This window comes from Camelus ferus, chromosome 9, assembly GCF_009834535.1.
Source record: "Camelus ferus isolate YT-003-E chromosome 9, BCGSAC_Cfer_1.0, whole genome shotgun sequence".
Taxonomy (NCBI): domain Eukaryota; kingdom Metazoa; phylum Chordata; class Mammalia; order Artiodactyla; family Camelidae; genus Camelus; species Camelus ferus.
The window spans coordinates 28,187,810-28,205,797 of NC_045704.1; the positions used below are offsets into that span (position 1 = coordinate 28,187,810).

Below are 17,988 nucleotides of genomic sequence, written 5' to 3' on the forward strand. Positions count from 1 at the left end.
TCTCTAAAATGTCTTTTTATTGTTTATTTGCTCAAATCAGGGTCAAAACAAGATCCACACTTGACAGTGGGTTGCCAGTTTTTAATTATAAAAGCAATACATGCTCATTGTTAAAAAAATTTAAATGATTCATAAAATTATAATGTGAAAAGTGGAATTTCTTCTCTCCCCATCACCCACTTTCCATACTCCATTGTTAAGTTTCTTGCATATCCTAGAAAATTTTAACATGTATAAAAAGCATATCTCACCACAAATGGGATGATACCATATATATGTTCTATTTTTTTTTTTTTTTGTAATAAGAATCAGTACATCAAGATCTATCTTTAACAGCTACAAGGTATTCCCCTGTATGGATGTGGTACAGTTCAACTAAACTCATACTGATAGACACGTGTAGATTGTTTCCATTGGGCCATTTTGCTACAGTAAGTAATTTTGCAATAATCTCTGCCCACTTGTTCAAGTATTGCTGGGGCATAAATTTCTAGAGACGGAATTGCTAGGTCAAAGTGTGAGCATGACTTTCATTTGGATGCATAGTCATCAAAAATGAAGAATTCCATTTTCCCCATCCTCACCAAATCTGACAAGTAAAAAAAGTGGGTCCTGACTACCTTTTAGTTTCTCTGCACAGCAGTTTCCAAAGATTGTTCATTCAGACTCAAAAGTCCCATTAGAAATATTTGAGACTAGCAAAGTTGCAATCTAAAGAACTTTTGAGCTGCTTACACACCAGCAACGTAGAGCACTAAAAATATCCAAAAAAGTAAAGCTTCATAAAAGCTCCCTTGCATTTCAGAACAGGAGGACAAACTTCTGCATTGCCTGTCACTTGTGTGGGCCTGGCCTAAACCCCCTCAAAGGGACTCTGGAGAGAAGTTGTTTCTCTAGATAGAAAATAATAGCATATAAGGAGAAAAATTAGAATTTGATAGATACAGGACTTTCTCTGGATCTGCCCTGTCCTATATATAAGCCTTATGTGGCTATTAAGCACTTAAAATGTGACTAATGAAATGGCAGGAATGAATTTCTAATTTTATTTCATTTTAGTTAAAAATGCTTAATTCAATCATTAGAAAACATTTAAGATGCTTTAAACAACTTGAGTATGTGAGTATATTCTTCCACAGTAAATTTTATGAAATCTAAATACAAATTAAACCTAGAGTCTGAATTGATGTCTATTTTAAGTATAAAATACACACCAGATTTTGGAGACAGTATGAAAATATATATATAACACCTCATTAATAATTTTATATTATTACATATTGAAATAGGTTTTGATACCTCATGTTAAATCAATTATTAAAATTAATTTTACCAGGTTATTTTTAAGAGGCACTATCAGAAATTTTTTAACTATGTCTCATATTATATTCCTGTTAGGCATCAGTGCTCTAGATCAGGCTAACTGTACATTTTTCTGGGGAGAAGTTTCATAGCTTTTCCGAAGAATGTCGAGTCCTATGGAAGGGAAGAATCACTCCACTATAGATAGAACTATAAGATATCCTCTCTGGCTCCTTCTGGAGGCTGCCTTCAAAATACCTTAAAAAGACAGCGTTTTACCAAATTGCTGTTACTCTCCTGTAAAAGGGAGGTTTCCAGCAGCCACCTTTTCTGATGTTCATCCATTAGCTGGCCAGCTTGAGCACGCCTAGATGTGCTGGTACTGAAAACCTTAGCTTCCCAACAATGGTTAGCATTCCAGAGGAAAGTTACTACTGAAGAAATGCAGCAGTAGGATTAATCTCTCCATCCTCTGCCTCCCTCCCCACCCCTCTGTTCTTTACCAAAAAAAAAAAGTCTTTCTTTTGGGCAGAAATCCTGAAAGGCCATGAAACTGTAGCATGGCTAATTAAAAACTAAAAGTAACTAAAACTGCTGACCCAAGGTGATGGGAATAGCACAAAAAATGAGGATATTAAAGGGACTGCTTGCTTTTGAATAATCAAGTACTTGTTAATCAGAAGAGCAGTTTTCATTTATTTTGTCATGATGCGTCGTTTCTGTTTCTCTCAGAAAGCTGAACATCATTACATTCTTTCTCTCTTTCACATGTTGCATGTCAGATTCCAGACTCACTCAACCACAGATTCATAACTGAAGAAGGGAGATCAGGAGGGAGAAGGCTAATGCCACGACAGGGCCGAATTAGGAGACAGTAGAGGTGTGCACAGATTTAAAAAGCATATTCACAACTATCCTTGCTCTGATTTAGCAGTGACGGTCAGTGTATTTTGAAATTTTAAAGAATATTAAAGAATGTGTGTTTTGATTCTCAAAAGGAAGCACAAGTTAAAACCAGGTTGAGGATCACTGCCCTAAATCCATGTTACTTCATACCAGAATGATAATAAATGCAGTAGAAGATGTCAGCTCACGCTTGAACAAATCAAAATGCTAGGAATTCTCTGCACTAGAGGAGGTAACACTGAATAACATGCCCTGTGTGACAGTCCACTGGGTTCTTTAAACAGAGTAAGCTTAGATTTTAAATTTGACATACAAGCTTTGACATAGAAGCTGTCCTACCTGCTTAAAACATGCCTACACGTATCACCAAAAGTAGGCACACTGGAAAAGTAATCACAGCATTTCAACTTAGTGATCTCATAAGGCAGAAAAAAGTTAAGTCACTTTCTTTACAGCCACTTTCCAGCCACAAGAAAGGCAACAGCCATAACCTTTCTTCTTTTTTAACAAAAAATTTAAGTGGAATCAGTATTAGTAAAAATCTTCAGTCGTGACTTCACCACCAGTCTCAATAATTTCTGGGCTCACAGGAGCAGCAGAGTTGAGGATTAGGGACAAGTTGGAAATTTCCTTAACCTGTTGGCAGCAGTCACCACGTAGAAGTGTTTCTTAAGGTAAGGAGAGAAAAAAAGGGTGAGGGGGGGAGCATATTTTAGACCAATTGCTTTAAGAAGAAATTAAAAAAGGACTTAAGCAAGTTTCACCACTTGACTTTTTTTTAAATTGATAACCTAAAGGGGAAAAAAAGATTCTAGCAAATTTCTAATAGAACAGTCAGATAACTTTCGGGGGCATGTTTGGAGCAAGTATGAAATGAGAAAATATGTTATCCTGCCCTTTTCAGGTGAAAAATGAAGAACCCTAGAAGGATGTTTTCAAAATTGTGATTCACAACTCACCAGTGGGTCATGACCAGCATTTTACAAAAACCATAGACCAAATATCATAGATTAGAAAACACCAGAGCACCTCACACTCCGTGGAGCAAACGTTGCGGTATTTTTATTTCACACGTGCATGGGCTCTCTGGGTAAAGCATTTGGTTTTGTTTTTTTATTGAGGATCTGAGTCAGTATCAAAATATTGGAAAGCCACCTCCCTGGAGGACAACTGTTTTTAAGATACGGTTTATGTCCATGGTACCCAAGAGTTCTGTTGTAAACAAAATTAAGCTTTTAAAGCCTAATAGGTGCTTTCCTAGGCCCTATTTCTGAAATGTGGAGGAATTGGCGTCAAGCTCCACGCAGTTAATTCTGAGCACTTCCCTGCTGTGGTCACTGAGAACAGATGCTCTAACTTCATTCTGTCCCTTCAAGTGTCCACAGGAGTACGAATTAAATGCTACTTTTATGCCCATCATTTTAGTTTGTGGCATTTTTAAATCAAGGTAACAGGGTTTGACATGAGAAAATTTTCCCCCTAAATAATTTTTCGATTTAGAATCAAAATGTAAGTAAAAACTTAGTACACTTTTTTCAAAGTAAATTTTAAGAAGACAAATGTCCTTCTTTCAAAGGACATTACTAAAAGAAAAACAAATACCTTCCACTTCCTTTGAGCCATGTATTTCTGCAGCAATAGTTGGGATTTGAGGCGAACTTTCGATTTTGAAGCTTTGGCAGGCAAATTATTCAACCACTCGTGTTTCAGGCACTGTGTGGCACTCATTCTGCAGCTGCAAGATCAAACAGCAGTTAAGACTTTTAGTTGGGGTTGCCTTTTCTGGTTTCCCCAAAATTTGTTCAATTGGGTAGGAAGCTGAGTCAGTGGAACAGATTCATCATTTAGGCAGATTCACGCCGTGTACTAAAAAAAGACCTCCTCCTATCTAAAATGCCCATCCTTACAAGTGGAAGAAGGCCGTCAGCCAAACGTTGCCTGCCCTCTATAGAGGGACGGATGGATCCCAGTGATTAATCACCACCTCCCAGGGAGAGCTGGGAGTGGGGCAGGCCAGCTGTGCCTGGAATCGCTCTTAAGAAATAAAAGAACATGAGCTTTGAAAGACGCTTGTATCTCCTTCCAGAGAATAATGTCAACCTGTTCATCTGAATTAGAAGTATTTCTCCTTTCATTTAACTTTTCACAATCAAGAAGAAACAAAACAGTCAAGGCCAAGGAACCCAGAGCTGCGTCAGGGCCCAGTCACTCCCAAATGTCTGAATATAGGAAAACTCAACGGCCCCACCCATGACCTTGGTACAGCTGCTGAAAACTAAGTAGGTCCTCATTGCCAAGAAATAGGGTTTTCTGCCCTTTTTTCTAGGGAGTAACAGCTGCATATCTCAACTCTTTTTCAACATTAGTCTGTTAAGAGTGATGACTTGGAAATAGGCCTAATTTGCACATATGGTCCTTTCTAAAACTCTGTCCAGATTTTATGCTCCTCGCTGTTTTTTAATTGATTTCCTTTGTCCCTTTCCCTCATTATGTTGTTTTCCCCCAAAAGAAGTAGCAGACTGAGAAATCCTGGACAGAACCTGTCCACAGGAAGAAAAGACCATTATCTTCAGCAGCGCTGCCCACAGCGGCCTGCACCCAGATCAACACAGATCATGGGTGACAAGCAATAAAGGGTACCTCTTCTCTTTGACCAGCAACCGGGAGACAAAGTCCTTGGCCTCCTCCGACAGCCCTTCAAAGGTGTCGGCATCGAAATCCCAGCTACAGTTCACAATGAAATTCATGGTCTCGGCATCTGTTTCCCCTAGAAACGGGGACAAACCACTGAGTCTACAGAGGAGAGAAAGGACCGTCAGTGTGTGGAAGCCACACCTGTCGACACACATTGACAAGGTCGAGCAGAACTAACCAGAACCTAGAGGGTTCGAAAGAAAAGCATCCTCATTGCTTCTCCATAGGAGACAGTCCAGTGTGCTCAGTAAGGGGAGGAAGTGGAAGGACCCAAAAACTGAAGGCAGGGAGAGTGTTGGAATAAATCCCCTGTCATGGTCACTGTATTCCCCTTACTGTGACATAAGAGGAAATTGGGGCCCAACCCAGTAAGTCCATTTATCAGGTACATTTGACTTATTCTAAAAATAGCTTGGCATGTCCCTGAGATTATCCAGGCTCCTTTAGATACGACCCAGGCCTCAGGGCCCAAAGGAAAACTGGCTTTATTAGGCTCCTCTAGAGGAGGGTGGAGAGACAGGACAACTTAACTGGCTAGACTCAGGTCACAAATTTCCCCGCCTGGTGCAGCACACCTGCAGAGCGTGGGGAAACAGTGACACCGTGATGGTAAGACTGGGAGTAAAGCATGGTTTTGTTGGGCCTCCGATGAAGTAGCTGAGGGAAGTCCACAGTTGGAGAGGAAGGGGAGGACTTTTAGTCTATGCACAGATCACCTCTCAGCCCGTCCTAACTCTGCCTCCTCACACACAGAAAACAGGGAGGGACAAGGTTAGAGGGCAGCAGCGGGTCCCCTGCCCTCACGTCCCCCTCCTTACCGCTTCACAGCACTCCAGCCCCACATGCACCGCAGCATCTGCATTTCTTTGCTGAAGGGCTTTTTTTTTTCCAGTGGAAGCTGATTTATACACCCAGAAGTTTCAGGAAATTAATACCCCTGGGACCAGCCCACTGGCAACAACTGATTAGAGTCAGTATAAGTGCCTCAGCTCCCTCACCCCTCAGCTAAAATAACCCCTGAGGGGGTGTCCCTCAGCGGACCCCAGATTCCACGCAGAATTAAGCTCCACATGCCCACAGTGGTTACTGGCTCTACAACACACACTTTACTGGCTGCCTGCCTTCCCCATTTCACTTCCCCAGTCCTCTGGGGTTTCCCAGGAACACCTCGCCAATAAACTTCATGCACTCAAATTTTTGCTGCACCTAAGGATACCCAGACCAAGACACATGGCCCCCATCCCCACTGGGGAGCCAGGCCCCCAGGCACTCACAGCATGTAGGTGATGACTCCCACGCTCCACATGTCTGTGGGGAATGAGACAAACTCATAATTGACGACTTCCGGGGCCAGGAACTCAGGAGTGCCGAAGTTCACCTTCAGCTTCTCCCGAGGCTTGTATCTGTGAGGAGGGGGTGCAGAGGATAGTGGGAGTGAGTCCTGGGAGAAGATGTGGCTGCCAGGCTAATTCCTCCCCAACTCTTCCTGTCAGCCTTGTTGTCTGGAGCTCGTATCTTACCACACGTGGCTTACTGGGAAAGCATCACGCCCCCCAGACCCTAAATGCAGACTAAGTCACTGGGGAGAACAAGAAAATGACAATCCTCCTCCTCCTCTAGGTATTTACAATCTGAAAAGGAGGGAATATCAATCTATTTTATTTGGCCTGCAGCCACACAAATGAGCACAGACAAACCGTGTGTGGAGGACTGCTCTATCATACAGCGTGGTTAGAGGGAAGACGTTATGAGTTACAGAAAGGCAAAATGCTCAACATCACTGAGCATCAGGGACATGCAAATCAAAACCACAAATGAGAGATCACCTCACACCATCAGAAAAAAAAAACAAAAAATAACAAGTGTTGGCTAGGATGTGAAAAAACTGGAACCCTTTTTGTTGGGAATGTAAAATGGTGCAGCTGCTACAGAAGACAATATGACAGGTCTTCATAAAAATTTTAAAAGAACTACCATATGATCCAGCAACCCTACTTCTGGATATATATCCAAAAGAATTGAAAGCCAAGTCTTGAAGAGACATTTATACACCCATGTTCAAAGCAGCATTACTCATAAGAGCAAAAAGGTGGAAGCAACCCAAGTATCCATCCACAGATTAATGGATAAACAAAATATGGAATATACATGCAATGGAATATCATTCCGCCTTAAAAAGAAGGAAATTCTGACACCTGCTACAATATGGATGAATCTCGAGGACATCAAGATAAGAGAAATGAGCCAGTCACAGAAGGAAAAATACTGTAGGGTTCCACTTATATGAGGTTCCCAGAGTAGTCAATTCAGAGACAGAAAGTAGGATGATGCCTTCCCGGGGCTGGAGGCAGGAGGAAATTGAGGAGTACTTGTTTAGTGGGTGTGGAATTTCAGTTTTACAAGCTGAAAAGAGCTCTGGAGATTGGTTGCACAACAACGTGAACAATGTGTACTTAAACTCTGCTGAACTAATTTTAAAAATTGCTAGCATGGTAAATTTTATGTTACGTGTCTTATGTATAATTACAAAAAGAAAAAGAACTAGAGAAAGCATCCTGGACATGAAGTTTAAGGACAGCTAGAAAGAGAGCTCATGGCTGAATGGGAAGAGGGTTGGCGAAAGTTAATTTTTAGACTCACTCTTGAAAAAGAAGAAAATTTCTCACTAAAATTTAACGCTCAGCAACACTGGGTGAGTGGATAAATAAACTGTGGGACAGCCCGACAGTGGAACAGTATTCAACACTAAAAATAAATGAACTATCAAGCCATGAAAAGACATGGAAAAACAACTTTAAAAGCATATTGTTAACTGAAATAATCCAGTCTGAAAAGGCTACATACTGTGATTCCAAGTATATGATCTTCTGGAAAAGGCAAAACTATGGAGAGACTGAAAAGATTGGTGGTTGCCAAGGGTTAGAGAGGAGGGAGAGATAAAGGGTGAACCACAGAGGATGTTTAGGGCAGTGAAGATACTCTGTGTGACAATATAATGATGAATACAGTCGTTACACATCTGTCCAAACCGACAGAAATGTACACCACCAAGAGTGAACCTTAATGTAAACTATGGACTTTGGGTGACTCTGATGTGTCAATGTAGGCTTATCAGTGTTGATAATGGGGAGGCTTTGCATGTATGAGGACAGGAGATAAGTGGGAAATCTCTGTTCCTTCCTCCCCAATTTTGATGTGCACCTAAAACTGTTCTAAAAAAATAAGGTTTTCATTTTAAAATTAATTGGCATGTTCTATTTGCCAGATATCATGCTAAAAGTTTTATTTATGTAAACTCCATCCTCACAACAGCCCCATGAAGTTGGTGAGATCACTGTCCCCATTTTACAGATGAGGCAATTGAGAAATAGAGAAGAATAAAATAAGTATTCTGCCAATGTGCTCTGATTCTCTTAAATCAGGGAAGTGAGTTTTCAAAGTATATCTCCTCTCTTCCAAATTTGCTGAGAGTCGGGCAAGTGCAGATCTCAAGCCAACACAGCCTACATCCATTCAGCGAGAGAGTAACAAAGATCACCTTAGGGCCATGTTGTGGCAGGAAAACAGGGAGAGGAGGAGAGTGAGAATCTTCCTCTGGCAGCCTGCTTCTCCCCTGCACTGGCAGCTGCCCCAAGTCTCAAGGTCAAGGAGCCAAACAGAGAGGAAGAGCCTTCCCCTTGAGGAGAAAAACCCAGGCTCTCAGCCCCTGGACATCCTTTCCCAGGGTGCATTCTTGTTTCCCCAGCTTCATCTGCTCTGTATCCACATCCTGTGTCATGTGACTCTGTAGTTCCTTCCACTAGAGATGGCATATATTGCCCCATCCCACAATGCTGGGCTTAGCCATGTGAGATGCTTTGGCCAGTGGAATGTGAGTGGAAGTGACAACGGGCCAACTCCAAGCTAGGTATGCCCTCCTGCTCCTCTGCTATCACCATGAGAGGAGGATGACACACACCTGGAGCACACCTGTCCTCACTGCCCTGCATCTTGGATCCCAGCCCAGCTCAACTCAGCCTAGATCAGTGACTCCCAACCAGAAATGTGTAGGTAAAAGTTTAACAATCAGCTGTCTGATTTCTTTAAAACTCCTGATTTGTAGCATTTGCTAATGTCTGTGGTATAAGTACTGATCTCACCGTGTCTGATTTCAAAGTATCATGATGTCACTGGATGAAGAGTTGGGAAGAGATTGGCACACCATTCTAGTCTTCCCACCATACAGATAACAATAGGTATAAATAACCTCAAGAGCATAAGTAATAGTGAAATGTAAAATAATTAGGAAGTGATATTGTTTAAATGTGATGAATTGTTTTTAATATAATTTTTTAAATTGTGAGCTAATACAATTTAGTTTTTAATAATGGCCATGTTTAACAACTGGCTTACAAGATTCCTTATTATGAGCTAATATGAGTTGGGTCCAGCAGGCTGCTTCCCCAGTTGACTCAAAAACGTGTGGATGAGAATAAATAATTATAGTTTTAAGTCACATTTTGGGGTGATCTGTTATACAGTTGTGGAAATTGTTAACTAATACACCCACCCCAATGCTGTTGTCAAAATACCCACCAGACTCCCTCTCCAGATTCCTAGCACAAGGCCCTCTGTGATCATAAAGTCACATGTGAAGTTGGAGCCTCATAGGGTTTGGGGTAGGCACCTCCTTGCTCTGCTAAAAGATCTGATGAAATGGGCTTGGATTCCAATCTGAGCACTGGACTGGGAGGCAGGAGGCTCATCCTTGCACCAAACATTTCGGAGATCAAGCCAACACAAGATACTTCCCATCCTGTCACCACCTTCGACCCCTTGACATGTCCCTAGTGAGACCCATTGGTGGGTCTCACCACCCAGCCTGGTGTAACACTGGTCCCTCTTGCTGGATGTCAGAGCCTCTGAAGATTCGTTATAGCCCCTGCTCTCCTGAACGTCTTAGCACCTTCTCATAGCCTCACCCAGAAATACAACTGTGCTTTCTATAGATTGTATTATGGGGATAATTTGTCATTTTCTCCCTCTTTACAAACATTTGATTATTCTGAAGTATAAAATATGCTCTCTCAACCTGCATGTTCCCCCCACAGATCCTGCCTCTTAGAAGGGCACACTTCCCAGGCAATTTGGCAAAAGTCAATTTTCCAAACAATCCTTCTGCTGAATGACCAGTTTGCCAGACCACTGAGGATGTTTTTTGATGTTTTCCTTTCATTTTACAGCTGGAACTTGCGAGTCTGCCAGCCCAGGCCCACTGAGGGAAGTTTCCCAAGTTGTCACATTTTCAGACACCTGCACTTCTCCAGTGCCCAGCAGTTTCTCATGGGTGGCTTTCTCTTAAGCATAGTTTCCTGTGTTTATTTTCTTGAACTTGCCCTCTCTCTACCTCTGGTCCTGCTGACAGAAATACTGTCCTCAATGCCCTTGACCAGATGAACAAGTTTGTCTGAGTCTTGGATGGATTGTCTGAGAGTTTGGGCGTAGATTCTGGTAACTGATTTTTGGTGAATTGGCCTAAAGCCCTTTTCACCTCCCCACCAGCTAAGGCTCAGTAGCCTACAGGATAACGTTCCGACCTCTGAGCCTCCCTCTTCAGGACTCCTCACCCACAGCTCCCTCCTTCCCCCAGACCAGCCTGCTCACGTGCAGTGCGCATCCTGGTGCCAGCCTGTAACTCACACTCTCCCTCCTGCCTCCCCTCCGCGCTGAAGCCGGTTCTGGCAGGTGCACGAAAGCCAATCGTGCATCTCCTCCCAACTCAGCATTCAGTGACATCAAGTTAGTAGCTTGAAGTTGACCCATCTTAGCAAAGGTTACATATCAACCACACCTCCTCTCACACCCTGCCGCAGCTGGTTGCTAAACATTTACCACATACTGCTGCCTGCAGGTAACAAAACCCTGTCCATCCATCTCTTCTGGCTGCTCAGAGAAGCCTTCCCAGACTCCAGGAGCCTCAGTTTACTTCTTGCTTTGAATTCATAGTGTGTCACTGTAAATACTCATCTGGCAACTGGTCACCTGGCATTTGAGAGGATACTGCATACACTGGTGTGTGCATTCTCAATGAACACAATATTGCCCCACAGTGGGTGAAGTGATTCTTGGGGAGAGGACAAAAAAATCTTAGCTATTACAATGGTGTGTGGCTCTCCAAAAGGCCACAGTACTTAAACAGATACTCAGTACATCTGTGTATTAAATTCCATGAGGAAGGGGCCAGGAGATTAGGAAAGATGGTTAAAAAGGCTCTTTGGAAGGCAGGCAGTGACATAAAAAACAGGTTGAAAAACAGGGCTGTAGGGTATAAGACATGCAAGTGTATAGGATGCATCCCAATTTTAGCTAATATTTGGGAAACTATTAAGCAATTTTTTTACATTATGGATTGAAGGTGATTTTTAAGCATCTGAGTCGGGGGATTTGGCAGTGTTCATGAAATCTGATACACTGTGTTAATGGGATCCTGCAGGTACAGTGGGATAATATGAACTTCCTTCTGCTGTTACTCTAATGACATCACATTTGGCCTCCCATCCATCAAGTGGGGCTCTGAAAATGCATCTTTACACCTCAAAGAGGCGAGACTTAGGAAGACCACCATTGTGGTTTGATGCCACCTCCGGGAGGCAGGCGCTGGACACCAGAGGCTGAGCTCAGGCAAGCAGCTCTGTGTCCACAGAGACAAGACTGTCCTTTCTTCCCCTTGTGGGTGGAGTGGAAGAGCTGCAAGGCTCAAAAAGTGTCCAAAACAACTTCTTTGTGGGAAATGACCATTAGAGTAAGAGAAGAGTTGAAGACTTGGAAATGTAGCTGTGGTGTGAAGACCTACCTAGAAAATATGTGATCCTCAGGGAAATGTCATTCTTGGTAGAAATAAGATTCTGGAGGAATCCTGGAGAATGGACATATCTTTATTGCCATATTTATAGATGTGGATGCCTGAAGGTTTGCAGGACAGCCCTCCCCAATGCCAAGGGTCTGCTATGGCCTCTGGGTGTGCACGCCACAGGCAAGAGCCCCATAGAGGCCCTGTGTTTACCACATATGAGACTGGACAGGATCAAAGAGTAAAACTACCTATACTTCACAAGGCTTTAGACACTTTACGGAACTTTAATGTTTCTAAAATTACATATGATGTTCAGTTTATGCATTGAAACTTGATAACCTAACCACCTCACAGGTCTGCACTGTTGATGCATTATCTTGTATAAACTTTGTGGTCATTTTGTGGTCATTTTACCAAGCTCTAACCCAGTCGTGAGTGCCCAGGACCACTTACCCAAGGCATCACCCTAAACTGTCACAAACTCTCTTCCCTGTTTTACCTAGTCACTTTCTAGGGGGCAGGGTTGGTCATGATGCGTCACACAGCTCACTACATCCTGGCCCCAGGAGGCCTGGGGAATGAACAGAATGAGCTGTTCAGCACCCCCATTCAGTGACCCCCACTTAACTATCACTCTTCTCTCTGCTCTCACGGGTGGTTTGAAGTGCAGTCAGTCCCACAACCTTTGAAGGAGAAGCAGGACCTCCAGCACAAAGCCAGCCCCGCCCCCACAGTAGTAACAAGGACTGTCTACACAGTCTTCATGAGAGAGCTTTCTCATGTCAGTCCCATAACTAAAACTTGGCTGACCTTTAAGGTGACCATGCCCAAGAGAGCCACCAGGAGTCCCCAAGGAGTTCTGTCAATGTGCCAAAATATAACGCCCTTACCTTCTGGCCAGCCCGAAGTCAATGATCTTGATTTGGTGTCCTGTCTGATTGACACACAGTATGTTCTCTGGCTGGGAAAGAAAGAGATGTTTGCTTAGCTCAGTCAACAGCTAAGAAGGTCTGAGCTCCCACACTTACTTGTCAATAGGCCTGTTTCCCAGCCTCTAACAGAAAGCCCTACCGGGCAGCAATAAAGAGTGGTGTGAACTGGGGGGACATGGGGGACCCCCCACCCCACCGTGTAAAGGGGTAGCCACTTCTCAGCCCCAGCCATTTGGCACCACACAGGGACACAGGCCCAGTCGCCAGAGTTCCTCAGTCCTCCAAAGAAGCTGGATATCCAGGTTTAAGTAAAAATTCCATGTTTTTAAATATTGACAATAAATCCAATTTAAACATGCATTCATCATGTGTGAGTCAAACATGACACCTTCTGGGATGCAGATTTGAAACCACGGACTTGTGGTGATGGTTCCAAACCCTGGCTACACACAAGAATCATCAGGGGAGCTCTCAAAAGTCTCAGTGCCCAGGCCCCGACCCTGACATCAGAATCTCAGGGGTGGGACCAAACCTCCAGTAGTTTGGTCAAGGAGATCAAAACTGCCAAATGTCCCAACCTGCCATTTTGTGGTGACAGCTGTGACCCATGGGATAGAGGTGGTAGTCTTGACATGCTTCTCTTAAATCTTTCAGATCAGCTCTGAGGTCCTGAGGGAGACTGGAATGACTCTTGTCACTTGTGTCAAACAAATTTGGATGGGTAAGGGTTGAGGGCAGATGGAGAGCTTATGGTATAAAGGACCTGGAGACCTGAGTCCAGTGTCTGAGTTCCAAGAGTCGATTACTGAGGGTGAGTACTTTTCCATCCCTGAAATCTTAGTGTCTCCATCTGTAAAATGGGAATAATAACCTCTTCCTGCCTTCCTCCTGGGAAGGTATAAGGACCAAATGACATAACATGCATTAAAAACTTTACAGCTGGAAGAAAATGTCAGGTACGGTTTCTCCCAAAAGAGGGTTTTATTACTATCTACAGTGGGATTATGAAATTTCTCAGATAGATACAGGAGAATGATGATTAAAAATCTCCATGTCTTCTTTACAAGGGCTAGAATACCACTGTCCAGTAGAAATATGATGTGAGCCACATTATAGGTGAACTTAATGTTTATAACATTATTGAAATATAAATAATAAACATAAATAATAATGAAATAATAAAATTCACTATTTTGAAGTATACATCTCAGTGGTTTTCAGTAGAAAGTTTACCACTGACTAATTTTAGAACATTTCTTGCAACAATGGTTTATAGTTTTCAGAGTATAAGGTTTACAAATCTTTGGTTAAATTCATTCCTTTTGAAGCTATTGTAAATGAAACTGCTTCTTAATTTTATTTACAGATTGTTGATTGTGAGTGTATAGAAATGCAATTGATTTTTATATATTTGTCTTACATCCTGCAACCTTGCTGAACTCATTTATTAGTTCTGTTTCCTCCCCACCCTCCTTAGGAATTTCTATACACAAAATCACATCACCTGTGAATAGAGTTTTACTTCTTCCTTTTCAATATGGATGCTTTTTATTCTGTTTCTTGCCTAATTGCCCTGGTTAGAACCCAAGTACAATGTTTAACTTAATTTTTATAATAATTTTATTTAACCCAATATATAAAAAATAGCATCATTTCCGTAGGTTATCAAAATAACAAATATCAATGAGATATTTTTCATTATTTTTATCATACTGTCTTTGAAGGCCAGTGTGAATTTTACATTTATAGCACACCTCAATTCAGATACAAAATTTTCATCAGAAACATTTTAGATGTATTTAGATTTCATGAATAATTGTATTTACATTTCATGAAATGTATAGATTTGAAAAGTAAATTCACATTTTGAATTTGTTCCAAATGTACTTAAATGTTTTCTAATAATCGAGTTTAAGTTTTTAAATTTAAATTAATTAAAAGTAATAAAATTTGAAATTAATTTCCTCACTAGCCTTATTTCAAGTGACAAGCTTAATTGTCACATGTGGCTAGTGGCTACTATATTGGCTTCACTAGTGAATTCTATCAATCATTTAAAGAGGAATTAGTACCAATCCTTCTTAAACTCTTCCAAAAAGTAGAAGGGAAGGGAACACTTCCAAACTCATTTTACAAGGCCAGCATTACCCTGATAACCAAAACCAGACAAGGACATTATAAGAAAGGAAAATTATAAGCCAATATCCCTGACAAACATAGATGTAAAAATCCTCAACAAAGTATTAACAAACCAAATTAAACAATATATAAAATAGATTATACACCATGATCAAATGGGATTTATTCTAAGGATGAAAAGATGGTTCAACATATGCAAATCAATCAGTGTGACACACCACATTAATAAAATGAAAATAAAAATCATGATCACCTCAGTAGATGCAGACAAGGCACTTAACAAAGTTCAACACCTATTTCATAATAAAAACTGTCAACAAACTGGTTATAGAGAGAATGTACCTTAACATAATAAAGGTTATATATGACAAGTCGACAGATAACATACTCAATAGTGAAAAACTGGGAGCTTTTCCTCTAAGAGAAGGAATAAGACAAGGATGCCCACTCTTGCCACTTTTATTCAAAATAGTATTGGAAATCCTAGCCAGAGTAATTAGGCAAAATAAAGAAGTAAAAGCCATCCGAATCAGAAAGAAAGAAGTAAAACTGTCACTGTTTGTAGATGACATGATATATATAGAAAACTCTAAAGACTCCACCAAAAAGCTGTTAGAACTTATAAATTCAGTAGATTTTTCAGAATACAAAAGCAATATGCAAAATCAATTCCATTTCTATACACTAACAAGAAATTCTCAGAAAGAGAAATTTATAATTGATCAAAAAAAAAATACTTAGGAGAAAATTTAACCAAGCTGATGAAAGATCAATACACTGAAAACTAAGACATTGATGAAAGAAATTAAAGAAGACATAAACAAATGGAAAGATAGTCCTTGCCCATGGATTGGAAGAATTGATATTGTTAAAATGTCTTACTACCCAAAGCAATGTACTGATTTAATGCAATCCCTATCAAAATTCCAATGGCATTTTTCAACAAAACAGAACAAGCCATCTAAAATTTGTATGGAACCACAAAAGAACCCAAATAACCAAAGCAATCTTAAGAAAGAAGAATAAAGCTGGAGGCATCATAGTCATTAAAATAGGATGGTATTGGCATAAAAACAGACACACAGATCAATGGAACAGAATAGATATTCCAGAAATTAACACATGTGGAAAAAAAAGAAAAAGAATGGCCACCACGTATCAAGTGTTTACTTTTTGTCAAGTAGACAAAAGAAAGTGAATTGCATTCAGTCAATAGAATATCATATGGCCCTTAAAGAGAATAAGAAAAAGTGTCTACAATGTAGCATTAACTAAAAAAGGCAAATTTAAAAACAAGATGCACAGTACAATCCCCTTTGCGTGTAATTGACCGTGTGTCATGTCAAATTGTTAGTACAGAAGACCTCTCAGCATAGAGACTGAGGGGGAAGAACTTTCACCATGCATTTTATACATTTCTTCATTATCTGTATTTGTTGCCACATGCATATCTTCCTATTTTAATTTTTAAAAAACTAATCTTAAAGATATTTTTATAGAAAAAAAGGTCATTGTATCATTTGATTTTCAAATAACACTTAACGAGGTACATATTATCCACATTTTACAGATTGAAGAACTGAGGCTGAGACTTGCCGGCCCAAGACCCCAGAGTGAGGAAATGGCAGGGCCGGGAAAGGAAGCCAGGACTATCTGCTGACAGAGATCTCAAAGATGAGGGAGCAGCAGAGGCTGGGAACCTGGGGCCCACCCGCCATATGCCCAGGGCGGACCCTGACCTTGAGGTCCAAGTGCAGGACGTAGTGCTGATGGAGGTAATGCACGCCCTCGCAGATCTGCTTGGTGAACAAGACCACATCCAGTTCCGTCAGGTTGTATTTCTCTTCCGTGATCCGGTCGAAGAGTTCACCCCCATTCACACTGCCAGGGCAAAGGGAGAGGCAGGCGCCGGCTGAGCAAGACTCTCAGAGGGCTCGTCCACTCTTATCGCCACGTGAGCCCACGGGCACCACTGCCATTTGGGGTTTTATGGGGGCCTTTGCTCTGCCCCATCCCCAGTTCAGAGTGTGGGTGGTAGAAAGGAAGAGGTGGGCCAAATGGGAGGGAGGCTGGGGCTTGTCTGCAGGGTTGATCATCCAGGCTCACTCCCAGTTCTCACTCCAGAGACCCTAGGCCAAGGTTGTAACTCATTGGCCTACAGGAAACAGTCAGTACCTACATGGCAAGAACCCTAAGTGGACAGATCAGACCAGATATGAGACAAAAGTTTTCCTGAAACTCACAGCCCTTAATCCAACTTTTGTTTTTCCACTTCTGATAGAGAAATGACATGACAAATGTTTCCCTCTCCTCAGTCCTACCAGAAGGAAAGAGCAACACAAGCACAATAATAAATGTCCCCTGAGCCCTCGGCCTCCGTGTCACGGGTCGTTGGAAGCGGTGGGGACTGTAGCAAATGGGAGACTGGCTGCCCTGTCTGCAAAGGTGAGTTACTATGAGCTCCAGCATGCCGTTTCCAGCTGGAAACGCGGATCCAGCATGACTAGAGCCCTTATATTTTCAAGAAAAGCCAGACATCTAGGTTTTAATGTGGAATTTCCCAATTTCCAACTGTTAACAACTAAATCAAAATTACTAAAAATTGTGTAGGCCAAACCAAGATTTGCAGGTCAGACCAGGTTCACTGGCCGCTGGTTTGTGACACATGGCCTTGTCCTCCACGTTCCGTACTGGAGTGTCAAGAAGATCAGAGGACTGCGGTCCCTGGGAGTCACAGTGAGGGGAGGGGCAGGGAGGGCTCTGCTTGGAACCGCAGCTCCCAGCCCTGCCCTGTGCCCCAGCCCGACTCCCGCACTCACTACTCCATGACGAGGGTGAAGCTGTTCTTGCTCTCAAAGGCGTCGTAGAGCTGGATCAGGTTCACATGGCTGAGCTGGTTCATGATGCTGATCTCGTTCTTCACATCCTCCTTGTGGAGCCAGAGGGGAGAGGCGTTTCCAAGAAACCGGTCAGGAAGAGAAGCCAGCTGCGCCTCCCGAGACACACGCCCGCCCACCCACATCCTTGTTCCTGCTCTCATTACCCCAGGTTTCCTCAACTCACCACCCACACCAGCTTCTCAGAACAGAAGGGACCTTAGTCTAACCCACCCTTTTCCCAGAGAGGAAGCCTGAGGCCCAAGAAGGAAACCTGGAGGTCCCGGAGGGCCCCATTGCCCAGGGT

At 42.1% G+C, this 17,988-nt stretch overlaps 1 protein-coding gene across 2 annotated transcripts in view; it reads right to left on the reverse strand.

Moving 5' to 3' along the window:
- Positions 1-283: 283 nt before the first annotated feature.
- Positions 284-17,988, reverse strand: part of MYLK3 (myosin light chain kinase 3) — a 42,416-nt gene continuing 24,711 nt past the window's right edge. For both annotated transcript variants that reach the window (XM_006191345.3, XM_032486243.1), the window contains 7 exons: positions 17,625-17,734; positions 16,545-16,686; positions 12,625-12,695; positions 6,177-6,305; positions 4,849-5,001; positions 3,811-3,943; positions 284-2,876 (listed from right to left, as the gene is read on the reverse strand). In XM_006191345.3, coding sequence (XP_006191407.2) covers positions 2,817-2,876; positions 3,811-3,943; positions 4,849-5,001; positions 6,177-6,305; positions 12,625-12,695; positions 16,545-16,686; positions 17,625-17,734 — 798 coding nt within the window. In that variant the 3' untranslated portion in view covers positions 284-2,816. The remainder of the gene's footprint in view (positions 2,877-3,810; positions 3,944-4,848; positions 5,002-6,176; positions 6,306-12,624; positions 12,696-16,544; positions 16,687-17,624; positions 17,735-17,988) is intronic.